General features: G+C 44.7%; 4 protein-coding genes across 9 annotated transcripts in view; 2 read left to right on the top strand and 2 right to left on the bottom strand.

The window, feature by feature from the left end:
* Positions 1-904: 904 nt before the first annotated feature.
* Positions 905-4,560, top strand: LOC149677972 (sn-1-specific diacylglycerol lipase ABHD11-like). 2 transcript variants are annotated; one of them, XM_089837044.1, is made up of 5 exons: positions 905-1,537; positions 1,605-1,778; positions 2,072-2,260; positions 3,533-3,717; positions 4,257-4,560. In XM_089837044.1, exons 3-5 carry the CDS (start codon positions 2,078-2,080, stop codon positions 4,390-4,392), a joined length of 504 nt encoding a protein of 167 aa, XP_089693170.1. In that variant the 5' UTR covers positions 905-1,537; positions 1,605-1,778; positions 2,072-2,077; the 3' UTR covers positions 4,393-4,560. The 2 variants fall into 2 exon arrangements, with proteins under 2 accessions (XP_089693170.1, XP_089693171.1); XM_089837045.1 differs by lacking the exons at positions 905-1,537; positions 1,605-1,778 and having other exon boundaries at positions 2,022-2,260.
* On the top strand, positions 1,126-1,787 carry LOC149677973 (sn-1-specific diacylglycerol lipase ABHD11-like). The gene is made up of 3 exons (XM_089836969.1): positions 1,126-1,274; positions 1,363-1,537; positions 1,605-1,787. The coding sequence occupies exons 1-3, from the start codon at positions 1,126-1,128 to the stop codon at positions 1,785-1,787; spliced, it is 507 nt and encodes a 168-aa protein (XP_089693095.1).
* A 493-nt stretch (positions 4,561-5,053) lies between the features above and the next one.
* On the bottom strand, positions 5,054-13,745 carry LKRSDH (lysine ketoglutarate reductase/saccharopine dehydrogenase). Its single transcript, XM_089835986.1, has 16 exons — positions 13,624-13,745; positions 12,652-12,786; positions 10,893-11,207; positions 10,675-10,827; positions 10,384-10,609; positions 9,835-9,962; positions 9,495-9,769; positions 9,323-9,434; positions 8,166-8,225; positions 7,651-8,093; positions 7,401-7,586; positions 7,104-7,335; positions 6,918-7,013; positions 6,625-6,829; positions 6,379-6,555; positions 5,054-5,527 (listed from the first exon to the last, which is right to left on the bottom strand). The coding sequence occupies exons 2-16, from the start codon at positions 12,736-12,738 to the stop codon at positions 5,412-5,414; spliced, it is 2,811 nt and encodes a 936-aa protein (XP_089692112.1). The 5' UTR covers positions 12,739-12,786; positions 13,624-13,745; the 3' UTR covers positions 5,054-5,411.
* Positions 13,746-13,800: 55 nt separating this feature from the next.
* Positions 13,801-25,838, bottom strand: part of LOC149677970 (N-acetylglucosamine transporter UNC93A-like) — a 33,392-nt gene continuing 21,354 nt past the window's right edge. For 3 of the 5 annotated variants that reach the window (XM_089835991.1, XM_089835990.1, XM_089835992.1), the window contains 5 exons: positions 17,583-18,023; positions 17,071-17,372; positions 15,531-15,610; positions 15,198-15,385; positions 13,948-14,531 (listed from right to left, as the gene is read on the bottom strand). In XM_089835991.1, the coding sequence (XP_089692117.1) occupies positions 14,281-14,531; positions 15,198-15,385; positions 15,531-15,610; positions 17,071-17,372; positions 17,583-18,021 (1,260 nt within the window). In that variant the 5' untranslated portion in view covers positions 18,022-18,023 and the 3' untranslated portion in view covers positions 13,948-14,280. Of the gene's footprint in view, positions 13,927-13,947; positions 14,532-15,197; positions 15,386-15,530; positions 15,611-17,070; positions 17,373-17,582; positions 18,024-18,163; positions 18,914-25,838 lie in introns of those variants that run through there. The other 2 variants (XM_089835989.1, XM_089835987.1) reach the window with 2 other exon arrangements.

Here is a 25,838-nt window from a genome sequence, read left to right as displayed (position 1 = left end):
GGGGACTAGCGAAACCCCTCCTCAAAATCTCTCCTTTCCCCCCCCGAATTGAAATAGCTCTATTTTCACGGCCATACTGGTGGGTTGAATACAGAAGCTGATACCCACCAATATGGCTGCCAGAACCTTGGCAAGACTTAGGAGGGTGTGACGTACTACTCAGCCAACTGAAAGCTCTCTATATACAGTCCCATGGGCATAAACACACGAATATATTCGAGTACAACCGGGAATACGTTTTGTGACTGAAGGCCAACTTAGAGAATAAATGATATTTGGGGGGTCAGAAGGCGTGATTAGTGACCTTGCCAAAGATCTTGCTATTCCAAAAGACAATCCTGAGCCTTCCGTCCCCGAGCCGCTCGCATCTACCATTAATAATCGGCGAGTTGGAGGAGATTATGACCCTTGACCTTGATATACATAATTGTCTACGGACGAATGAATTCGGTGTTGAATATTCGTGGGTGTATGGGAGGGCGTGAATTAGCGCGGCAACCTATCTCGAATATAAATACAATAATCGTGTACTTAATTTATGTCGTCGTCGTCGTGGTTTTCCTCGATCGAACCTTGAACGAAAGCCAGAACTAATAATTACGCAAACACTCTGATTTAAACCTAAAATAAAAAAGGGGTAGGTATATTTAAATTATTTCAAATAGAGAAAGAGCTTCATTTCACGACGCAAGATCTCGCTCGAAACAACGGACACACACTCTCTGTGTCTCGAGACTATGACAAGCATCAGTGGGTAAATACCATCTATTTTTTCTTAGTGACAATACGTACCTGCTGGACGCTGAAGTAAGCTTCGGACAATAATTTTTATACTGAAAATCCCAGCTGACTTTTAAAACCAGCTTATCCCTGACCACCAAATTTTGACACCAATATCCCTGGGACCATTTTAAGGACGTCTTTACCCGTAGAGTCCACTTACACTTGAGCCCACATTTAGCATTGCACGAAGCAAACGAAATCCCTGACATATCCTAGTGACTTTTTAGGTAAAAAAGGTTTAAATCCCTAACTACGAATTCGATGATCCAGCAGGTGCCCCAGGCCATAATCGCGTCTTAAATTAAATAAGGTTGCGATATATTAGGTCAGGTGGTGGTTAGAATGAAAAGCGGGGATCGAGTTGCGTGCCATCTTCTCAAAACCAACTTAGGCCTAACTCCTTCAGATTGTATTCAGAATCGTTGGGACGGCTTTTGCCCCCACCGACATGAGCAGATAGCTCAGAAACTACGGGACTGCATCTGCATCGCGTACGCGACGCGTAGTATTTGAGCGGCTTGACCATTCATATCCTTCAACTTCATGTTGGTTTTTAATAATAATCCAATTTATACTTAGAAGCGAGGTTGGGGAAAATGGAGGAGGGGCGTTGACCTTATCGTACAGTGAGTACAATTATGGCGGGGATTCGGCCAGGGACATCCCACCCATCGTCATCACGCACTGTCTCTTAAGCAACCGGAAGACCTGGGATGTCGTGGCCTCCAGCTTGGCTCGACGAACTGGACAAATTGTAAGCTCCGCGAGGTTTGTCTGTCCGTAGGCGATTGGTTGATTGAGATGGTGATGGACGTTTGCAGGTTTACACTCTGGACTTGCGCAATCACGGTTCAAGTCCTCAGAGTCCCGAGGGCGACATCAAGGACTACTTGTCGGATCTGGAACTCTTTCTCAAAGTCAAGGGAATCTCGAAATGTCACTTTATCGGACACAGTTTGGGCGGCAAGATAGAGACAAACTTGGCTTTTAAAAACGTAAATTGAATTTAATTCAAAGCCAAGGCTTATCATTTCAAAAAGTCCTAACATATTTCCCTGACTAACTTTAATGACCAGCTGTTATTGGTTAGTGTAGGCCTAGACAAGTGCAGGGAAATAACGTTGAGCTATAGGATATGCGCCACCAATGAACTCAAACAATAGGGAATTTCTAAGCAGACCATTTTAAAATTGCCTGACTTTCCCTGATACGCCATTTGCAAAGTCTCTGACTTAAGATTGTCCGCGAAACTGAAATGTCATTATTGGCGGGTGTCTCTGGGGTATAGCCGGAAATGGTCTTGTCTTTGATCTTGGTGGATTTCCTGCCCATCCCGACGCCCGAGTTCTTGATGGGCTACATGAACAACGTGACGTACGTCCTCGGGGATCTCCTGGATGACCTGAACGAAAGCGGCTTCAACAAAATGGAAGATGCCATCCAGTATTGCCAACAGGAATTCGTTCGTAGCAAAATTGTAAGAAAAATTTCAATCAAGTTTCTACGTCTTTCGAGCGCCTCGTAATAAAATGCCAAAAGACTACAACTACCATAAGTTTATAAGTGATATGTTACATGATAAGTATGACACTACCTATACAAGTTCGTAATGCTACTGAGAGACTTACAGTTCTCGAGATAACTAGTTAGAGAAGGAGAACGACGGAAGCGAGTCAATTGATGTCCTAAGTACACTCGGTGGTTAATTAATTTTGCATGCAGGACCAAGTTCCATCTAGGTCCTATTTAGTCTGTGCATTACTAAGCCCAAATTTGACAGCGCTCACCAGGCGTCCCTTCTCGCTTTACCACCCTGAATCTATGACCTCCCTACTTCAATCACTTCAAAATTACAAGCTCCAGTTTCTAAGTTACCAGAGATTAACAAACTTATGGAATGAATATATTTTATCAACTTATGGAGGTATTGTAATTGTATTACTTCGTATCTCGAGCTTGGTCATATTGGAAACAAAAATGGCACCAAGGCCAGCCAAGAAGCTTGCAATTACTTTGTGGGGAATTTCAAGATTTAATTACGCAAATTACTCGAAAAAATAAAAAGGCATTTAAAATGTCTATTTTAATTTTCAATCGAATGTATGTTAATATATTAATTCGAAATTGGCAAAACATACGTGCTAAATTTGAACAAATATTTCCTCAAACGATTAAACCGCGATCACCTTGATTGAAACCCAAACCAGCATCCCAGGCTCACTATTTTCAACCATTACTTCCTTCAATCATTAAATCGTAATTAACTTGGCCCTTACATAAATCTCCGCGTAAGTTTATAAGTGATATGTTCCCCATAAGTATGACACAATCTATACTTCGTAATGCTACTGAGAGACTTACAGCTCGAGAAGGAGAACGACAATTAAGCGAGTCAATTGAAGTCCTAAGTACACTCGGTGCATGGTGGTTAATTTTGCATGCAGGACCAAGTTCCATCTATTTAGTCTGTGCATTACTAAGCCTAAATTTGACAGCAGCGCCCCGCTCACCAGGCGTCATTCGCTTTACCTCCTCGAATCTATGGCCTACCTCATTCAGTTCGCGACAAGCTCCAGTTTCTAAGTTACCAGTGCCCAAACTTATGGCCAACATATCTTACGAACCCATGGCCAACATATCTTATAAATCTCTGGAGGTTTTTAGTTAATTTTAGGCTTAATGTTCCCTTGGAAGGAAGGAAGAGGGAGGCGCGTTTAAAAGAAGGAAATTTCGTTTTTGTGATTTGTAGGAACCCGAATCGTTTCGTCGCGCTTTGCTGTCGAGTTTGATTCTGCGCAAGGACGGATTCGGGTGGGCCTTCAACCTGAATTACCTACCCAAGCATTTCCGCAACTTCATGGACTCCAAGACGGAAGGCAAACGCTTCACGGGAGCCACGCTCGTCGTCTCCCCCAAAACATCCTTCTTCGTCACGTCAGTATTTCAAGCATTCCCCTTCCTCTTATAGGGAGCTAACAGTTCTGACGTCCCTGAAACGTCACACCCTGTTCTATCTCTTACTGGCTGGAGTTTCATCCCCTCCCCCTAACGGCGGGTTGGAAACAGTGTATTCTAGGCGCAAAAATGCCGCCAACCAGAGAGGGGGTACTGCGTGACGTCAGACTATCTCTTCCCCTAGCGTGCAGTTGTTAGCTCCCAATAGAGTGCAGTCAGAAGCGCCGGTGTGACGTCACCCATGCTGTTTTCCCATAAAGAAAAAACGGTAACTGTCATGGCCGCCCATTGCTAAAGGCAGACTCGTGACGTTTAAACTTGGATCTGACGTCACAACTGACAGCACTCTATAGAGTCAAATATAGCTTGGGATGGGGGCGGGGAGTAAAGGAGGTGGGGCGCTTCTCATATTGCACAATGCGCGTCAGCCAGTTAAAGTTTCAATTCAAAGAAGTGTAGGATACTTTTTGATTCTTATTCTATATGCTTTTGATTAAAGCGATGTTGCCGCCTTACAGGGCGGAGGAAAGAGCTAAAGTTCGGGGCGTTTTGCCTAATGCTCAATACGAAGTATTGCCGAACGTGACGCACCACTTGCACATGGATGACCCCGAGGCTTTCGTCAAGAAATGCCTCGAGTTTTGGTACAATTGAAACACCTCGTAATTAATTACAGTCGGAGTGTCGGATCATTATACAATCAGTACCTGTCAAATTACCCTCCTTAATATTATCTATTGTAAACCACGCCCACCGTATCGAAACAAATTGTAAACCACGCCTACACGGAAATAAATATTCAAATACTTTTGTACGCGACGAGAGCTAATTGAACTCTTAAGGCCTATTCAGACGATACAACTTTTTGAATTGAGTAAACTAGTGAGATTAAAGGGACTGTAAAGCGGGCATCGGCGGGTGGGTAAAAATTATTTGAAATACGTCAAAGGCACCACGTGACCGCGGAGAGTCGTGGGTGGTTCAAAGAAGCTTAGTTTTGTTTTATTTCGAAATCTGCCACTTCAGGAGGGAATTGGCGCTGCAATCTCGCGAAAAACAAGGTCCCACTCCATGAGGAGTCTTTCTATCTTGGCGTCACGTGGTGCCTGTGACGTATTTCAAATAATTTTTACCCCCCCCCCCCCGATACCTTCTTCGCAGTCTCTATAAGGCCCATTCAGACGACACAACTTTTGGACTCATCACTGACCAATTCTTGGTGACTCAACTCTTTTGACCCACGCGTCTAGTTGGGTCAAAAGGTTACTGGTCATTTCCGGGGTGGGGGGATGAAAGGGGTGAAAGATGCGTTCACTCATTTTAACTTCAGTAAAGATTTTATTTCTCATATAAAAAATACGTTAACAAAGGCTTATCTCAAACAAACAAACAAACAATACTTCCAAAGGAAAATTTGAGTCGCCATCTTGGGAGAGTAATAACTCCTTCTTCCAAGATGGCGACAAAAGTATAGTTGACGAGTTGCCATCTTTCAAGATGGCGCCAGGCCTTTCAAGATGGCGACTGACGGCGGGAAAATGTAAATGACAAATATCTTATTTTGGCCCCCAAAGTTTTGAACACAGTTTTTATCGTTTTTAATTAATTAAAAATAAATTTTGGCAGAATTAATTAATTACGATTGGAATTAATTAACTCGGTATTATTATTAATTAGAGTTTAAGCGTTTTCTCGGTACTGCAAATGCCTTCCTGTTTCAAACGAGTCAGCATCGGCTGGTAGATGTCTTTGGCCATTGGCACCACCATCCCCAAAGTTTGAATCTCCCCTTTTAATTAGTAATTAGCAAGTTAATTATATTAACCAATCCTCGACTCCGGTTCTGGCCGGCCGCTAATCGCGATACCGAGGCCGAGGCTTAGTTACCCGCCAAGAACTCTTCGTTTTAGTTAGCCAAGAAAATAAGCCTTGCCATGGGCATGGCGATTCGTGATTGGTGAATAACGGACTCCGACCCCGCGTTAGAATTAGTAATTAGCAACTTAATTATATTAAGCAACTTAATTGAATCCTCGAGTCCAGTTATGGCCGCTAATCGCGGTGCCAAGGCCGAGGCTTAGTTACCCGCCTCGTTAGCCAAGAAACTAACTAAGCCTTGCCAGGGGCATCGCGATTCGTGGATAACCGACCCCCGACCCCACGCGTTATAATTAGTAATTAGCAATTTAATTATATTAACCAACTTAATTGAATCCTGGAGTCCAGTTCTGGCCGCTAATCGCGGTGCAAAGGCCGAGGCTTAGTTACCCGCCAAGAAAATAAGCCTTGCCAGGGGCATGGCGATTCGTGATTGGTGAGTAACGGACCCCGCGTTAGGATTAGTAATTAGTAATTTAATTATATTAACCAACTTAATTGAATCCTCGAGTCCAGTTCTGGCCACTAATCGCGGTGCTAAGGCCGAGGCTTAGTTACCCGCCTCGTTAGCCAAGAAACTAACTAAGCCTTGCCAGGGGCATCACGATTAGAAAACAAGTAACTAACATAATCTAATTAATTCAAACATAAATAAACCTAAACTAAACTAGGCTAAGCCTAATCCGAGCTAATAACCTACTAGGGGTCATTAGTGATGCTAAGCCTAATAAAAAGCAATGGAGGACGAGGGAGTGTACTGACCTTCTAGGACCATTTTGGCGGCGATGGCGGCTGGATACCCGACTAGTTTCCCCATGGCGGTGAAGCCGTTGACGTCACCGTAGGCCACCAAATCAATATGACGCATTTCGCGTTTGGTGTCCGCCCACTGGATCCCGATGTTGTGCCTCAAAATGACCAAATCCCTCTCACCCGTCTCTGATTGACCACCAAAGAGTAAAGAATGAAGAAAGAATGAATGATTGTCGCCGGCCGCTCATTACTTACTAAAGGCCAGTTTCTTGTTGAGCAAATGAGCCAGAGTGTCGATGGGCGTTGACAGTTTGACGAGGGGCGTGTCCGAGAGCAGTCCCAAGGACTCGATGGCGTTGACGCGGTACTCGGAGCGCTCCACTTGCTCGTAAACGAGATTCTTCAGATTAGCGTGCAAGATGTTGTCTTGTTGACCCAACAAGGCGCAAGCGAATTGTTTCTACCAATGAAGACAGTACGTGACGCGATTCAAAGCCAATTAACGGACTTTGACCCTGAGTTAACCCCGAGGAAGGCAAATTTCTTACCCAAGTAATTTCGGGTCCCATTGGATGCAAAGAGGGGTGCGGTTCCGAACTCATCAGTCCCAATTGATGCAAACCTTTGACGGCGTCCGCGTAACCCTAAAAGGAACTCAAAGGCATTGGCGCGATGACCACTATGATGACCACCACCACTTCCTTCCTTCCTTAATCCATTGTCAATGTAATTACCTTGTATCTGAGACTCCCCCTGAGGATGGTATGGGCATTCTGAATATTATAGAGGTCCTTGTAGACCAAGGAGTTCCTGTTGGGGTATCCCTCCAAGTTGAACCCGGGCAAGAAGTCAATGTCCATCAAATGGTCCATGAGAGCGCCCCCAGACGGAATCTCCTGGACTTCGTCGTTTAATAAATAGGTCGCCGTAGACAAAGTGTTCAACAAGACCCCCTTTGGATTCCAACTGCGGTACGGGCGAGGGGAGATCGAGTAGAGGTCAAAGGGTAAGCGACGAGGCCATCGACTTACCTGAATTTGTAACGGAGGGCGTTGTCAGAGTCTTCGGGGGCCGGAAGTCCGCCGCAAAAGGAGACGAACGACTCGACTTTGCCCCCGTTCATCTTGACCTCGCTGAAGCATTCCATGGCCAGCAAGTGGTCAATGCCGGGGTCCAAACCTACCTCATTCACAATCGTGATACCCGCGTCCACCGCTCTAAGAGAGACCAGTAGTTGAGCGCCTCTTGACCTTTGGGGTTAATAAGTAATATTGTACTCACGCTTGATGGAGTTGCGCCATTTGGGGGCTGAGGTAGCTGGCGGTGACCATATTGACCTTGTGCCTGATGCATTCCTCGGCCACTAAGGGGTGCAAGGAGTAAGGCAGCAAACTAACGACCAGATTGGCTTCCTTGATCAACTGGCTCAAGTTTTCGCTGCCCCTGACCACGTCCAAAATGACGTTCTCGCAGTTTTCGCCCCCGATCTGGGCCAAGGCCTCGCCTTCGTTTTGCAAGGAGGTGCCGACCTTCAAGTAGACGTCCTTGTCGCGGCTCAAGTACTCGACCAAGGGCGCCGAGACGTAACCCGCTCCCAGGATCAGGACGCGCTTATTCGATTGGACGCTGGTCGATGGTGCCTTCATCTTGGACTTGGACGTCTTACGCAGCTCGCTGATGTATTCGAAATTGGGCGTCAAAGACCCGTTCGACGTGATTATGGCCTGAAGGGACACGTTAAATGACCATCGGTTGACCACAATTAAAGGGCACGCCTCGTTTCCTATTTAACTTACATTTTCGACCACAGGATGGAATTTGTGGGCGGATAGGGGTTTGGTCGCATCGGATTCCAGCTAAAACATTTCGGATTAAAGGCGCCAAGCCTTAGCCAAAGTCGCCAAGCCTTAGCCAAAGTCGCCAAGCCTTAGCCAAAGTCGCCAAGCCTTAGCCAAAGTCGCCAAGCCTTAGCCAAAGTCGCCAAGCCTTAGCCAAAGTCGCCAAGCCTTAGCCAAAGTCGCCAAGCCTTAGCCAAAGTCGCCAAGCCTTAGCCAAAGTCGCCAAGCCTTAGCCAAAGTCGCCAAGCCTTAGCCAAAGTCGCCAAGCCTTAGCCAAAGTCGCCAAGCCTTAGCCAAAGTCGCCAAGCCTTAGCCAAAATCGCCAAGCCTTAGCCAAAATCGCCAAGCCTTAGCCAAAGTCGCCAAGCCTTAGCCAAAGTCGCCAAGCCTTAGCCAAAGTCGCCAAGCCTTAGCCAAAGTCGCCAAGCCTTAGCCAAAGTCGCCAAGCCTTAGCCAAAGTCGCCAAGCCTTAGCCAAAGTCGCCAAGCCTTAGCCAAAGTCGCCAAGCCTTAGCCAAAGTCGCCAAGCCTTAGCCAAAGTCGCCAAGCCTTAGCCAAAGTCGCCAAGCCTTAGCCAAAGTCGCCAAGCCTTAGCCAAAGTCGCCAAGCCTTAGCCAAAGTCGCCAAGCCTTAGCCAAAGTCGCCAAGCCTTAGCCAAAGTCGCCAAGCCTTAGCCAAAGTCGCCAAGCCTTAGCCAAAGTCGCCAAGCCTTAGCCAAAGTCGCCAAGCCTTAGCCAAAGTCGCCAAGCCTTAGCCAAAGTCGCCAAGCCTTAGCCAAAGTCGCCAAGCCTTAGCCAAAGTCGCCAAGCCTTAGCCAAAGTCGCCAAGCCTTAGCCAAAGTCGCCAAGCCTTAGCCAAAGTCGCCAAGCCTTAGCCAAAGTCGCCAAGCCTTAGCCAAAGTCGCCAAGCCTTAGCCAAAGTCGCCAAGCCTTAGCCAAAGTCGCCAAGCCTTAGCCAAAGTCGCCAAGCCTTAGCCAAAGTCGCCAAGCCTTAGCCAAAGTCGCCAAGCCTTAGCCAAAGTCGCCAAGCCTTAGCCAAAGTCGCCAAGCCTTAGCCAAAGTCGCCAAGGCTTGGCTAAAGTCGCCAAGGCTTAGTTAAAGTCGACTCATTACTTACGAAGTTTTCTATATAGGGAAAGAGTAGATTTCCAAAGAAATCGGTGGCTTCGATGGGAATCTGCGTTGGCATGTTGTCAATGGAACAAACTAGGACACCGGGACCCGCAAAACTGCAACGTCCAATTAAGTAAGGCTTAAGCCTCGGCCCCATAACTAAGTTGTACTACTACCTTTCGCTGTTCTTGTGCTGATCGGCGTCGTAGAGGCAAAAGGGCGTGTCGATGGTGGTGCACTCGGTCATGAACTCGATGGAACCGCCGGGGTCGGCGCTGATGTCGCAGATGGCCAACAAGCGATGGGGCAGAGAGGGAGAGCCGGCCGCGCTCGGCAACCATGGCGAATACGAAGGCTGCAACAAGTGCTTGGCGTCCGGAATGGTCAAGAGTTTCGGAGAGTTGACTGCCCAATAAATACCGTTGATAATGACCGAGGCGTAAGGGGCGATCTACGGGGGACAAAAAAACGAACTAACATTTCACGCCCCTCCCCCAAACTAGTTTTAGCGCTTACTTCTTTGGCAAACGTCGAGTAGTAAAGTTCGGGGTTATTTTCGTAGTCATCCGCGTCGAAGCCTCCTCCGTCTTTCCGCCGGAAATGGTCATCGCGACTGACTACCGCCCCGTACACCTTATTCACGGCTGCAACGAGATTAAACGATGCCAGGCGGGGATCAGGGGTCAGAGGTCAAATTCTCCTTGACCCAACAATAATAAAACACTTGGTGCCTCTATAGAGTGGTGGTACTGAGAGGGGAGGAGCTACGGGGAGGTGACGTCAATATTGGTATGGCCCGAGCCGATCTGTATGTCACCAAGAGATAGGAGGGTGTGACGTCGATGCCAGGCTGCCGGGGTCAGAGGTCAAATTCTCCTTTACCCAACAATACCAAACACTAGAGAGTGGTACTAAGAGGGGAGGAGCTACGGGGAGGTGACGCCAATGGCGTGAGCCGATCTCTACGGTCACCAAGAGATAGGAGGGTGTGACGTCACGAAAAAGTTCGCGGTACCATACTATAGATACCAATCAGGGCTGAAGTGAAAGTAAGACAAAACTTACATCCGTGTTCGGCGACTTGCGGAAGATCTTTGGGATCGACGTACTCGTAGGGCAGTTCCTGGAAGACTTCCTGCGCTCCCTGAGAGACATTCCCCGAACCAGTGAAAACGAAGGTCAAGGGACCGATGGACTTGGGCATCATGCCCAAACTAATCTCGTAACCAGCGTCCCGGATGGCTTGGCGCGCCATCCCACTGTTCCGGTAATTGTGCGCGGGACCAATATGCTAAAAGGATTGGTAATTGGCCACGGACAATAAATGGGATTGAGAAAAACGGGAGCTTAACTTACCATGAAGGGAGTATGATGTCCGAGCGCCAGGAGTCGGAGTCCCAGGCCATGCAGGATGTTGATGGTACCCGCCACTCCCGCGTACTTACCAAAGGCCACCAATCGATGACTCTTGATATCAGTCATCTTCTCATAGTCAATCAACCGAATATTCTACAACCAATCAATCAGACAATGGGGTTAAGCATCCCACCAAACTAAGGATGGCGTCCCATTACTTTGGCTAGAATGGCGTCGAGGAGGGGCATATTGGCTTCCTGGGCTTTGATGGTGTGCGAGAAGAAGGTGTAGGTCTTGTCCCGGAGCAAGCTGTCAATGGGCACCTGTTTGACGCCCATGATCAAGGAGGCTTCGCTGATGTCCTCCTGGATGGTGGCGCCCGCCGTCACGTAAGACTGCATGGGATAGGCCCTCCGGTTCGAGGGCTGCACCAAGACTTTCACCCCTTTCTTCACCAAGTGCTTGACGTGAGCGGGAGCCAACGGCGCTCGCCTCTCCCATACCGACGCGTCCTCCCGCCGAACCGCCAAAATCTAATAAACATATCCGCCACAAAACATCATCCATCTCAATATTAAGATTTGAATTTAGCGTTTTTAATTGCCCTACGTTATTTACAGTAATAATTAAATCCAAAAAATGAAACGTTTTATAAGAGACACTAATCCCTGCTTGATTCATTCACTTTCCCTTCAATTCCCCTCGATATAAGTACAAGCATAAGTTGATAAGATATGTTCATTCCATAAGTTTGTCACTGGTAACTTAGAAACTGGAGCTTGGCACGAAGTGAGTGACGTAGGTCATAGATTCAGGGGAGGCGCTGCTGTCAAAGGCTTAGTAATGCAGACTAAATAGGACCTAGATGGAACTTGGTCCTGCATGCAAAATTAATTAACCACCATCGAGTGTACTCTTGGATGAGACTGTAATGGATTGGAATATAGCATACATCTAACACGGGCGGCGGGTACCTCACCTCGGGACAGAAGGGGGGCTGTTTGGGGGTTTTTAGTTCGGTCGTACGACTTGAGAGACACCTACTGTAGAATTTTTTCAAAACTCGTCTGTTTTTTTCACAATATCTTTTTTAAAAGTAAAGTGTTAACGGTTTTAACTTGGATGAGACTGTCTCAGTCTCAGGTTTGAAGAGATATTAACTTAATAACGGTATAAAATATTAATTCAATTTAGTATGTACTAAGAAATTATTGAATTTGATGTAGATGAACATTTAAGTCTGAGTTAGGATTTTTAGTTCAAGGCTTAGAGACAAATTGCCGAACCTACGTCATTTACAAGGTGAAATAATTTCTCAAATTTAAAATTCTTCTCCATGATGGCAGCACTAAACGACGACCGAAATAAAAACGATATTGCGCAATCACGTGTCCCGAGCTTAGGTACCGAACTTTTCCAATCCATTACAGTCTCATCCAAGGTGTACTTAGGATTTCAATCCACCTTATTCCCTTTCGCCACCGGAAGTTAGGCTTAGCTCGGGATTCATGGGGGTGAGTACCGGTAAGAAATTCGTCTGTCGTCTGCTACAAAAACCAAATATATGTACTGTAGCGGACGACAGACCAATTTCTTAAGGCTTAGCTCGGGATTCATGGGGGTGAGTAACGGGGGAAGAAATTCGTCTGTCGTCCGCTACAGTACATATTTTTGGCTTTTGTAGCAGACGACAGACTGATTTCTTCCCCCCCCCCGTTACTCACTCACCCCCATGAATCCCGAGCTAAGACTAACTTCCGGTGGCGAAAGGGGGAAAAAGGTGGATTAGGTCAAACTAGCTCGAACTGTATAGCTAGTGACATACTTATGGAACATAAACTTATGTTACGCGCTAGCGGTTTAAAAAGAGACACTAGCGATAACTAAACTTTGAAGAATGATTATTTAATGCCAATCCCTTTAAATTTAATAAATGATTTTAATGTAAAGAAGTGAAAGAACTTAAGATGCAATTACTTTTTGCGTAGCTGATGTGTTTGTCCATCTGCGAGTTCCCTTTAACAAGGAGCATCTACTTGGATGGTGTCTTAGTCTGACCCACATTTTATTTGGAGCATGCGTCAACTGATAAACAACTCTCTCTCTCTCTCTCTCTCTGACAACAACAACAGAAAACAGAACGCTTCATATTTTTGATAAACAAGCTAGAATAATTTGGCAAACAAAATCTCCCTCTCTTATCTCCTTGAATAACAAATACAAGGTCTACTACCACTTACACTCTAAATAATACCCAGGGGCAAATACATCGTACCCCAGAATTAATCCCAATTAAACTTAAATACTTACGTATTATCCCTAATTTAATTTCAAAATTAATAGAAGAATTATAAAGGATTTAAATGACTAGTTTAAAATTTATCGACACGTGGATGACGAATTTTGTAATTCGTGCAATTTTTAGGGTTCGTCCCACTATCTAAATTCCATACTATCTACCATCAAAAAATAACAAGGAGTAATAGTACTGGATGGCCAATTATCTAGTTTTATTACGGGCAAAGAATATCACGGCTTAGGCTTAGTATCCGATTATTATTACTCCTTGTTAACGACCTTCAACTAACATAAATTCCATACTATTTGCCATCAAAAAATAATAACAAGGAGTAATAGTACTGGAGGGCAAATCATCTAGGTTTATTACAGGCAATGAATATCACGGCTTAGGCTTAGTATCCGATTGTTATTACTCCTTGTTAACGACCTTCAACTAACATCTGAACCATTATCTACCTATTGCAGCGCGTACGTTCACTGCACTTTCAAAGTGAAACGCTTTAATTTTGCTATCTGTTAGAATATTATCTAACACTTGTCATAATACCTCTACCAGCACTTTTACTCTAGAAAAACTCTTAAAATTTAACTTCCCAATTCAAATTTAAATTTAAATTAAATTAAGATTCAATTTAAAAGCTTACTTACTTTTAAGTGTTCAATAATTTTCCTTTAATTATAATTAAATAAAATTGAATAAAACTTAAACAGTCGAGCGCAACGTGAGAATTGAAGCAGACAACAACCTGTTGTTGCCTCTCTCATGGAATTGAAAATGTGGCGCGACTCTCCTGGCCAGACACACACCCTCCCGCCAAGGTTGGAAAAAAAGATAATTTTTACGTAAATGTGACGTCACTAAACGTAAGAAGCCGGTTCTTCCCGTACCCCGGAAAGGTATAGGTTTCCAGGATTACTCGTTTCAGCCTTATTGGCTGGCTGGCTGGTTCGCTTCAAAATTAAACACACCCATTTAAAATGGATTCAAAATATATTTATTTAAAACGAAATAAAAATACTATAAAAAGTGCGTGTATTTTTCATTATTTAGCTTAAACACAACCAATATAATTTATTTTTAATTTGGGTAAATTACCTTGTAAATTACGCTGTAAATTACCTTATAAATTACGCTGTAATTGACGGAGTAATTTTGGTAAACCCTGCACTAAATCGAAACTTGAGCTAATTGGGAAATGGGTCCTACCCAAAACGTGTTTAATTTAATTAACTTAAGAGATAAGAGGCATTACGTGGCACCTGCAGGGTTAATTGGGAGTTTTTGCCTAATTATTCGGGGATGGGTTATTGAGAATGTAGTTCACGCAAGGCTAGGGCTTTGTCCTTGGCCTTTCTGGAGCTGATGACGATGGGCACTTCGACGGCCAAGTAGCAAATGTAGGAGAAGACTAGGAAGACGCCGCAAATGACGATCTTGATCCAAACGGTCAAGTAATAACTGTAGGCGGACGCCACCATCCCCCCCACCGTCGTCGGCAACAGAAAGTTGGCGAAGGCCGCTTTGCGATTCTCCGCGAACAGCGTCGAATACATTACTATAATTAAGTTGACCAAGTCGTTAAGCCTAATGTTTCAAACTCATTTCGTTAAGCCTAATGTTTCAAACTTTTCCTTAAGCCTAATGTTTCAAACTCATTTCGTTAGGCCTAATGTTTCAAACTTCTCCTTAAGCCAAATGTTTCACACTTTTCGTTAAGCCAAATGTTTCAAACTTTTCGTTAAGCCTAATGTTTCAAACTTTTTCCTTAAGCCTAATGTTTCAAACTTTTCGTTAAGCCTAATGTTTCAAACTTTTTCCTTAAGCCTAATGTTTCAAACTTTTTCCTTAAGCCTAATGTTTCAAACTTTTTCCTTAAGCCTAATGTTTCAAACTTTTCGTTAAGCCAAATGTTTCAAACTTTTTCCTTAAGCCTAATGTTTCAAACTTTTCGTTAAGCCTAATGTTTCAAACTTTTCGTTAAGCTTAATATTTCTAACTTTTCGTTAAGCCTAATGTTTCAAACTTTTCCTTAAGCCTAATGTTTCAAAGCAAGGAAAAAGCTAGGCTACAATCATGCATGTAAATGACCGCGCTTGAGCTTGCGTAGAAAAGAATTAAGATAGTTCAAGCAAAATCCTGTTTTTACGAGCTACACAATGGTGCGTGTAAATGAACCTTAGCGCTAGCTGGGGCTCAGGCGGGGGGGGGGGGGAGCACTTACTGGACGTCAAAGCCTGGTAGATGGCCGAAGCCAATCCGAGCAAGGCCACGAGCGAATGCAAAATGACCTCTTGACCGGGCAAGGGCCGATAGAAGGCCAAGACGACCAAGAGAACCCCTTGCAGAACAGCCACGAATGTTATGACGCTGATTCGACCCACGAATTTCGCAAAGTACGCTCCGAATAGACTAGAGGAAAATCGAAGCGAGAAAGACGAATGTCATCGCGACCTTGAACCAGGGGCGTCTAGGTCAAACCGTTTTTGGTTATATTTTGTAAAGGAGATACACTCCCCAGTGAGCCCGCTCTTCTCACGGGCTAAGAGATACTGACCTAAATACGCATTGCGAGACGTAGTAGGTTACCATGATAATTCCAACCGAATGAACGCCGGAAGTACACGTGATATACGCCTGAAAACAAACCAAATTCCCATAAATTTAATAGTGCTCGCTAGAAAATTTCCATTCCAAGCTAGTCTTTCAGCGGCTTAGCGACCCCCTCCCAAAAATCAGTGTCAAAACTTAAGTCTGTTTGCAAAAAATCAGGAACTTAATAACAGCCAGCTCTTTGATTAATAATTGAGATACGAGTCCTATATTACTTCCGGCGATAAAAGCGCTTCCGTCTGACCCAATTCATGGCTTAAAACGAGCGCGGTACAACGTACAAGTACCTTAGTGAACTCGTTGGCGGTGAAGGCATCCAGAACCCCCACTTGAAAACAAGTCGGCAACAAAAGCAAATTATCGCGTTTCTTGAAAGTGTGAAAAGTCTCGGCCAACATTTTGAATTTGGAGATGCCTAGGCCGCCGGGATCCTTTAAGGCGTCGAGGCCGACAAGGACGCCGAGACTGGACAAGAAACCAATGGCCGACAGCAAACCGAAGAACGTGTAGATTTGGTATTGGTCCGGGCGTTCGAAACGGGGACTGTTCTCGTGGTCGGGGTCGTAGAATCTGGCCCCGCAAGTATCGTAGCTCGTCAATGACGCGTTTGATTCAAGGACGGCCTTATCGCGAAAGGCCTTCAAGGTGAAAACGCCTCCTAGGACCGCACCAAAGAAGCCCACGCTGTAATAGATGGCGAAAATGACGTTGGTACATTGATAGGCGTTCTTGCCGCTGACGGTAGCGTATTTGTCGGCGAGAATGGCCACGGATGTCTTCTTGGCCGTACGCGAGATGGAGCTGGCCACGGAGGAAATGACGGCGCCCGGGATCAGCGGGTACCAGGACAAGTAGACGTTGGCCATGATCCCCGGGACGCTCTCCAAGAGGATGAAGAGTGACATGGCGTACTTCAAGCCCATCTTGTTGATGACTAAAGTGGGCAGGAACAAAAAGGCGAAGACGCTGAAGAAGCTGGCCAAGGCGTGCGAGGTGGTACCCATTCCACGCGATATATTCAGGGAGCTCGAGATGGCGCCCGAAGGACCTTTGGCCACGTTTTCGAGGGCCGCGCACGTCGTTACAACCATCAAGTTCTTCAAGATTCTATTGGCCTTCATTTCGAAAATAGAGTATGTTACCGCTGCTACCTTGTTGTCGACGCTAACCGACGCTGTAATTCGAGTGTTAAGGTTGTTTCCACCGTATAGAATAAAGAATACGCCTACAGCACTACAACCTCGACAATATTGGCAACTGCCAACGGAGGAACTAAAGCGACAACTGTTAGTGGCGCAATAGATAACATTTAGGCCACTCCCCCCGCTAAAATAGTAGGTGAATGTTTTTAGTGAACATTTCTTTAAAACCAATTTCAAGCTTGTTATAGTCGTCGGCACCCCACGTCCCAAGTCAAGAACAAGGTGAAGTATTTAAGAGGTCAAGAAGCGCGACTAATATAACGGGTCTGCTTAATGTCTCACCTTGGTAAATTCCGTGGAGGTGAAAGCATCCATGACCCCCCTTTGGAAATTGGTCGGGATCAGAAGTAGGTTATCGCGTTTCTTGAAAATACGGAATGTCTCGATCAGCATTTGTCGGTTGGTGCCTTGTCCACCCGGGTTCTCCAAGTAGTCGAAGAGACAGACGATGAAGAGACTGGCCAGAGTTCCACTCGCCGCCGAAATCCCGAAATATAAATAGATCTCTCGTTGACTCGGGCGTTCGAACTGGCTGCTCGCTTGGTGGTCAGCGTCGAAGAATCTCGCTCCGCATGACGAGTATTCTAATTCAATGGAAGAGAGACCTTTGGCCATCAGCGCAATCTTCCGTCAAAATGAGACCAAAAGTACATTTCATTTTAACAATTTTGCTGTCTAAGGAACAACACTGGAATGGTGGGCGTAGCTCAATTTCCAGAGGTTTCCAAGACCCTCGACAACTCGTACATGTAGGATAGGCTAACAGATTTAGAATAATGAATAAATGAACTTACCCTCCTCCTTGGGCATGCTGAAAGAAGAGCCTGCGTTAGTGGCGTTAAATTGGGGGGAGGAGTAATTATTAAGAGCCTCCAAGGCGAAGACGGCCCCGACCAAGTATCCGGAATAAGAAACGCTGTAGTATACGGCGAAGAAGATGTTGATGTAGGCGTACTTGTCCCGGCCTCGGAGATCGGCGTATTTCTCGGCCAACAGAGCCACGGATGTCTTCTGGGCCGGACGCGTGATGACGCCGGCCACCGATGAGACAATGGCGCCCGGGATCAAGGTGTACCACGATAAATAGAAGTTGGCGATGGTGGGAATGCTCTCCAAGGCTACGAATATCACCATCGAGTACTTCAGACCGACTCTGTTGATGACCAGCGTGGGCAGAAAGAAGTAGGCCAGGATGGTGAAGACGTATCCGATGGCCGTTGACGTCGTACCCATACCTTGATTCGCCAACCAATTAAAAAAGAGATCCGTTGCGTGAATGAGCTTTGATTATTTCACCCATGGGAGCTACCATCTAACTAAAGGACAGTACCTCGCGAGATGTTGAGGGAACTATGATCTAACTAAAGGACAGTACCTCGCGAGATGTTGAGGGAACTACTCAAGTCGGACGAGGGTCCCAAAGCGGCTTCCACCAGGAAGATGGCCACAGTGATGACCATCAAATTCTTGATGATTAGGGGAGCCGTGAAATGGCCTTCTCGCCGTTTCCCCCCCTCTCCCGCAGCCTGATTGGGGGGCTCCATTGAGGCGACAACTTAAGCCAAACTCTTTCTCTTTCAATTACAAGTTCGGTATTTGGAAGAAGAGAGGCGTTTTACTATTCAATCGCGAGTGTCGAAAATTACTAATGTAACAGATCCTATTCGTTGGCAACTATTTTAGCAAAGCGCGCGCAGAAAACATTGCGAAATATCGGAAATGAAGCAGCTGCGGTTTTAGTTACCTGTAGAAGACAACACAAGACCCGTACCGTGATGATATTTTTGACTTAAGCTACGTTCACACTTGCCCGGGAGTCGGTTGATAACTCGTTTGCCCAACAGCCTTGGTTCACGCAGTTTAAGACATTTCAGTTAGTGCTGCTGTCTGCTTATCTTTTCGTAGGTGTTGTCCGCTATGGCCGGTGAAAATACCCTTAATACTAGTCTCAACCTATGTGAAATACCCCTGAAAACTAGAAATTTCCAGTGACTCCCCCCTGTTTGAATGAAAAATTTATAGGACAATGTCCACTGAAGTACAGTGCAAAAATAGTGTCGCTTCTCCATGGCCAAGCTCTCAAAACTTTTTCCAAAAACTTACAGGTCAAACTGTCCTGTGACCCCCCCCCCCCACCCCTTAGCTTTAAATAAAATTATGGGACATTTTAAAATGTTATTGGACAATGTCCAGCGTCCTGCGCTTATTTCCGGCCCTGGAAACTAGCTTCCAAAGCCGCTATAAGTTGGTTGTTGGTTCGCGAAGCACATTCAAGAAACGGCGTTTGTAATTTGGATTCTCGAGTATCAGTTTTGTTCACACTTAACTTTGGGCGCGTTTTAAATCGCTTCGAATCGGTTTCCCGTGTAAAGTGTGAACGTGGCTTTACGCGACTAGCGAGCCGATTATAAAAAACACTGTTCACAATTATTGATTCACCGCCGGTTTCCCTTCATTTTTAGGGCCTATTATCTTTCCTCGTTATTGTAATTAACTATCTAACCATAGAGTCTATAGACAAGTACTAAATCCTCTTCTTTAATTGTACTCTTTGGTCTATTCCAACGCCAATTTGAAATAAGTTATATGAAAAAAGTAAAAAAAAAAAAGAATACAAATAAATAATATCAGAAGGGGATAATAGAAGAAGGATGACACTTGGTATCCTCTTAATAAATTAGGTAAGCAACGTGATTCTTCCCAGGCAAGGGAATTACCCTCATGAAACTAGAGATGGGTAAGTATTGCACCGTACCAGAAGCGCATGACATACGAAGTGATTTTCTAGACTCTTTGGTAGACCCGTCTCATACGGAAAGATTTTTATTTGAGTCGGCACTAGCCACCTAAGGGGGATACTGACAAGAACTGCATCGATTTATTAGGGTTGCCGTCTGGCGAGAATAAGGGGAACTATTTCTATTCGGTGATATATGCGTAAGCAGTACAAAATCCACCCGAACCCCACCCGCTTGGATTTCTCGGCGCGAGAGGAAAAATAAAGTTGGAAAGGGGGCTGACATTCCCCCCCCTTGATGGTAAAAGCTTTCCGTATAAGACGGCCGCTATGTTATGCATAATAGAAAATCACTTCGTATGTTATGCGCTTCTGACCGTACCAGGGTGAATTTCTTCAACTCTTTCAATGGTACAAAATCCTCAGCAATCAAATAGGATCAAACCTTGATTGTCTTGACGTGGGGGGACAAAACCCCACCAGCGCATGCGCCTTGGCAGGCAAATAGTTATGAAGCGCTAACAGAGTAATGATGAGTAGGGAACCATTTACATGGCGTATGTGATTCGGTTCAGTAACCTTGCTACCATTACCGACGCGACAATTCCCTAATTTCTCGGCTCATGTTTACTAGATCCCTACGTTTTTAGTATGGTTAGATGGGGGACAAATTGGACTATAACACACTCAAAGGACATCCCCGTATCTCCAGTAGAACCAGAGTTACGAGCCTCCAAAATTGGGTCTAATGCATTTTCTATGGAGGGGTTTGTTTGTTCACCTTTTGCTTAAATATATGGCCTGTATTTTCGATCAAACATCAGCACATATCTGTAGTGCAGTGGTTATCATGTCCGCCTCACTCCCGGAAGTCTACAGGTTCGAAACCGCGAAGTTTTTTTTCTTTTTTTTTTTTGCTTGGGATATGTAAAGACCTTTATAATTATCCGAACATTTGTGTCAAGGTCACATTATTTACATCCCCGTAACTCTACTAGACCCAGAGTTACGAGGCCGCAAAGTTGGGTCTAATGCAATTCCTATGGAGGGGTTGTTCGTTTACGTTTTGCTTAATTACTTGGCCCATGTTTGTCGTAGCCCTACGTTTTTAGTATGGTCAGATGGGGGACAAATTGCACTATAACATTCTCAAAGGACATCCCCTTATCTCTACTAGAACCAGAGTTACGAGCCTCCAAAATTGGGTCAAACGCTTTTCCTATGGAGGGGTTGTTCGTTTACGTTTTGCTTAATTACTTGGCCCCTGTTTGTCGTAGCCCTAAGTTTATAGTATGGTTGGATGGGGGACAAATTGATCTATAACATACTCAAAGGACATCCCCGTATCACTACTAGAACCAGAGTTACGAGCCTCCAAAATTGGGTCAAACGCTTTTCCTATGGAGGGGTTGTTCGTTTACGTTTTGCTTAATTACTTGGCCCATGTTTGTCGTAGCCCTACGTTTTTAGGATGGTCAGATGGGGGACAAATTGCACTATAACATTCTCAAAGGACATCCCCTTATCTCTACTAGAACCAGAGTTACGAGCCTCCAAAATTGGGTCAAACGCTTTTCCTATGGAGGGGTTGTTCGTTTACGTTTTGCTTAATTACTTGGCCCCTGTTTGTCGTAGCCCTAAGTTTATAGTATGGTTGGATGGGGGACAAATTGATCTATAACATACTCAAAGGACATCCCCGTATCTCTACTAGAACCAGAGTTACGAGCCTCCAAAATTGGGTCAAACGCTTTTCCTATGGAGGGATTGTTTGTTTACGTTTTGCTTAATTACTTGGCCCCTGTTTGTCGTAGCCCTAAGTTTATAGTATGGTTGGATGGGGGACAAATTGATCTATAACATACTCAAAGGACATCCCCGTATCTCTACTAGAACCAGAGTTACGAGCCTCCAAAATTGGGTCAAACGCTTTTCCTATGGAGGGGTTGTTCGTTTACGTTTTGCTTAATTACTTGGCCCCTGTTTGTCGTAGCCCTAAGTTTATAGTATGGTTGGATGGGGGACAAATTGATCTATAACATACTCAAAGGACATCCCCGTATCACTACTAGAACCAGAGTTACGAGCCTCCAAAATTGGGTCAAACGCTTTTCCTATGGAGGGTTTGTTTGTTTACGTTTTGCTTAATTACTTGGCCCCTGTTTGTCGTAGCCCTAAGTTTATAGTATGGTTGGATGGGGGACAAATTGATCTATGACATACTCAAAGGACATCCCCGTATCACTACTAGAACCAGAGTTACGAGCCTCCAAAATTGGGTCAAACGCTTTTCCTATGGAGGGGTTGTTTGTTTACGTTTTGCTTAATAACTTGGCCCCTGTTTGTCGTAGCCCTAAGTTTATAGTATGGTTGGATGGGGGACAAATTGATCTATGACATACTCAAAGGACATCCCCGTATCACTACTAGAACCAGAGTTACGAGCCTCCAAAATTGGGTCAAACGCTTTTCCTATGGAGGGGTTGTTCGTTTACGTTTTGCTTAATTACTTGGCCCATGTTTGTCGTAGCCCTACGTTTTTAGTATGGTCAGATGGGGGACAAATTGCACCATAACATTCTCAAAGGACATCCCCTTATCTCTACTAGAACCAGAGTTACGAGCCTCCAAAATTGGGTCAAACGCTTTTCCTATGGAGGGTTTGTTTGTTTACGTTTTGCTTAATTACTTGGCCCCTGTTTGTCGTAGCCCTAAGTTTATAGTATGGTTGGATGGGGGACAAATTGATCTATAACATACTCAAGGGACATCCCCGTATCACTACTAGAACCAGAGTTACGAGCCTCCAAAATTGGGTCAAACGCTTTTCCTATGGAGGGGTTGTTTGTTTACGTTTTGCTTAATTACTTGGCCCCTGTTTGTCGTAGCCCTAAGTTTATAGTATGGTTGGATGGGGGACAAATTGATCTATAACATACTCAAAGGACATCCCCGTATCACTACTAGAACCAGAGTTACGAGCCTCCAAAATTGGGTCAAACGCTTTTCCTATGGAGGGGTTGTTCGTTTACGTTTTGCTTAATTACTTGGCCCATGTTTGTCGTAGCCCTACGTTTTTAGTATGGTCAGATGGGGGACAAATTGCACTATAACATTCTCAAAGGACATCCCCTTATCTCTACTAGAACCAGAGTTACGAGCCTCCAAAATTGGGTCAAACGCTTTTCCTATGGAGGGGTTGTTCGTTTACGTTTTGCTTAATTACTTGGCCCCTGTTTGTCGTAGCCCTAAGTTTATAGTATGGTTGGATGGGGGACAAATTGATCTATAACATACTCAAAGGACATCCCCGTATCTCTACTAGAACCAGAGTTACGAGCCTCCAAAATTGGGTCAAACGCTTTTCCTATGGAGGGGTTGTTTGTTTACGTTTTGCTTAATTACTTGGCCCCTGTTTGTCGTAGCCCTAAGTTTATAGTATGGTTGGATGGGGGACAAATTGATCTATAACATACTCAAAGGACATCCCCGTATCTCTACTAGAACCAGAGTTACGAGCCTCCAAAATTGGGTCAAACGCTTTTCCTATGGAGGGGTTGTTTGTTTACGTTTTGCTTAATTACTTGGCCCCTGTTTGTCGTAGCCCTAAGTTTATAGTATGGTTGGATGGGGGACAAATTGATCTATAACATACTCAAAGGACATCCCCGTATCACTACTAGAACCAGAGTTACGAGCCTCCAAAATTGGGTCAAACGCTTTTCCTATGGAGGGTTTGTTTGTTTACGTTTTGCTTAATTACTTGGCCCCTGTTTGTCGTAGCCCTAAGTTTATAGTATGGTTGGATGGGGGACAAATTGATCTATAACATACTCAAAGGACATCCCCGTATCACTACTAGAACCAGAGTTACGAGCCTCCAAAATTGGGTCAAACGCTTTTCCTATGGAGGGTTTGTTTGTTTACGTTTTGCTTAATTACTTGGCCCCTGTTTGTCGTAGCCCTAAGTTTATAGTATGGTTGGATGGGGGACAAATTGATCTATGACATACTCAAAGGACATCCCCGTATCACTACTAGAACCAGAGTTACGAGCCTCCAAAATTGGGTCAAACGCTTTTCCTATGGAGGGGTTGTTTGTTTACGTTTTGCTTAATAACTTGGCCCCTGTTTGTCGTAGCCCTAAGTTTATAGTATGGTTGGATGGGGGACAAATTGATCTATGACATACTCAAAGGACATCCCCGTATCACTACTAGAACCAGAGTTACGAGCCTCCAAAATTGGGTCAAACGCTTTTCCTATGGAGGGGTTGTTCGTTTACGTTTTGCTTAATTACTTGGCCCATATTTGTCGTAGCCCTACGTTTTTAGTATGGTCAGATGGGGGACAAATTGCACTATAACATTCTCAAAGGACATCCCCTTATCTCTACTAGAACCAGAGTTACGAGCCTCCAAAATTGGGTCAAACGCTTTTCCTATGGAGGGTTTGTTGGTTTACGTTTTGCTTAATTACTTGGCCCCTGTTTGTCGTAGCCCTAAGTTTATAGTATGGTTGGATGGGGGACAAATTGATCTATAACATACTCAAAGGACATCCCCGTATCACTACTAGAACCAGAGTTACGAGCCTCCAAAATTGGGTCAAACGCTTTTCCTATGGAGGGGTTGTTTGTTTACGTTTTGCTTAATTACTTGGCCCCTGTTTGTCGTAGCCCTAAGTTTATAGTATGGTTGGATGGGGGACAAATTGATCTATAACATACTCAAAGGACATCCCCGTATCACTACTAGAACCAGAGTTACGAGCCTCCAAAATTGGGTCAAACGCTTTTCCTATGGAGGGGTTGTTCGTTTACGTTTTGCTTAATTACTTGGCCCATGTTTGTCGTAGCCCTACGTTTTTAGTATGGTCAGATGGGGGACAAATTGCACTATAACATTCTCAAAGGACATCCCCTTATCTCTACTAGAACCAGAGTTACGAGCCTCCAAAATTGGGTCAAACGCTTTTCCTATGGAGGGGTTGTTCGTTTACGTTTTGCTTAATTACTTGGCCCCTGTTTGTCGTAGCCCTAAGTTTATAGTATGGTTGGATGGGGGACAAATTGATCTATAACATACTCAAAGGACATCCCCGTATCTCTACTAGAACCAGAGTTACGAGCCTCCAAAATTGGGTCAAACGCTTTTCCTATGGAGGGGTTGTTTGTTTACGTTTTGCTTAATTACTTGGCCCCTGTTTGTCGTAGCCCTAAGTTTATAGTATGGTTGGATGGGGGACAAATTGATCTATAACATACTCAAAGGACATCCCCGTATCTCTACTAGAACCAGAGTTACGAGCCTCCAAAATTGGGTCAAACGCTTTTCCTATGGAGGGGTTGTTTGTTTACGTTTTGCTTAATTACTTGGCCCCTGTTTGTCGTAGCCCTAAGTTTATAGTATGGTTGGATGGGGGACAAATTGATCTATAACATACTCAAAGGACATCCCCGTATCACTACTAGAACCAGAGTTACGAGCCTCCAAAATTGGGTCAAACGCTTTTCCTATGGAGGGTTTGTTTGTTTACGTTTTGCTTAATTACTTGGCCCCTGTTTGTCGTAGCCCTAAGTTTATAGTATGGTTGGATGGGGGACAAATTGATCTATAACATACTCAAAGGACATCCCCGTATCTCTACTAGAACCAGAGTTACGAGCCTCCAAAATTGGGTCAAACGCTTTTCCTATGGAGGGGTTGTTTGTTTACGTTTTGCTTAATTACTTGGCCCCTGTTTGTCGTAGCCCTAAGTTTATAGTATGGTTGGATGGGGGACAAATTGATCTATAACATACTCAAAGGACATCCCCGTATCACTACTAGAACCAGAGTTACGAGCCTCCAAAATTGGGTCAAACGCTTTTCCTATGGAGGGTTTGTTTGTTTACGTTTTGCTTAATTACTTGGCCCCTGTTTGTCGTAGCCCTAAGTTTATAGTATGGTTGGATGGGGGACAAATTGATCTATAACATACTCAAAGGACATCCCCGTATCACTACTAGAACCAGAGTTACGAGCCTCCAAAATTGGGTCAAACGCTTTTCCTATGGAGGGTTTGTTTGTTTACGTTTTGCTTAATTACTTGGCCCCTGTTTGTCGTAGCCCTAAGTTTATAGTATGGTTGGATGGGGGACAAATTGATCTATGACATACTCAAAGGACATCCCCGTATCACTACTAGAACCAGAGTTACGAGCCTCCAAAATTGGGTCAAACGCTTTTCCTATGGAGGGGTTGTTTGTTTACGTTTTGCTTAATAACTTGGCCCCTGTTTGTCGTAGCCCTAAGTTTATAGTATGGTTGGA

This window comes from Phalangium opilio, unplaced genomic scaffold (assembly GCF_054372755.1).
Source record: "Phalangium opilio isolate 3A_F unplaced genomic scaffold, DU_Popi_V2 ptg000042l_1, whole genome shotgun sequence".
Classification (NCBI taxonomy): domain Eukaryota; kingdom Metazoa; phylum Arthropoda; class Arachnida; order Opiliones; family Phalangiidae; genus Phalangium; species Phalangium opilio.
This window is presented reverse-complemented; position numbering and strand designations above follow the sequence as displayed.

What these genes read in the sequence shown, in the direction of transcription:
- LKRSDH (XM_089835986.1), bottom strand. Translation starts at nt 12,738, where the DNA reads ATGTGGGTCAGACTAAGACACCATCCAAGTAGATGCTCCTTGTTAAAG. An exon ending in GCAAGTCGCCGAACACGGAT is followed by an intron (nt 9,963 to 10,383) that starts GTAAGTTTTGTC and finishes ATCTCGTTGCAG; the next exon opens with CCGTGAATAAGGTGTACGGG. An exon ending in CAGCACAAGAACAGCGAAAG is followed by an intron (nt 9,435 to 9,494) that starts GTAGTAGTACAA and finishes TGGACGTTGCAG; the next exon opens with TTTTGCGGGTCCCGGTGTCC.
- LOC149677973 (XM_089836969.1), top strand. Translation starts at nt 1,126, where the DNA reads ATGAAAAGCGGGGATCGAGTTGCGTGCCATCTTCTCAAAACCAACTTA. An exon ending in CGGGACTGCATCTGCATCGC is followed by an intron (nt 1,275 to 1,362) that starts GTACGCGACGCG and finishes ATTTATACTTAG; the next exon opens with AAGCGAGGTTGGGGAAAATG. An exon ending in CTCGACGAACTGGACAAATT is followed by an intron (nt 1,538 to 1,604) that starts GTAAGCTCCGCG and finishes GGACGTTTGCAG; the next exon opens with GTTTACACTCTGGACTTGCG.
- LOC149677972 (XM_089837044.1), top strand. Translation starts at nt 2,078, where the DNA reads ATGGTCTTGTCTTTGATCTTGGTGGATTTCCTGCCCATCCCGACGCCC. An exon ending in AATTCGTTCGTAGCAAAATT is followed by an intron (nt 2,261 to 3,532) that starts GTAAGAAAAATT and finishes TGTGATTTGTAG; the next exon opens with GAACCCGAATCGTTTCGTCG. An exon ending in AAAACATCCTTCTTCGTCAC is followed by an intron (nt 3,718 to 4,256) that starts GTCAGTATTTCA and finishes GCCGCCTTACAG; the next exon opens with GGCGGAGGAAAGAGCTAAAG.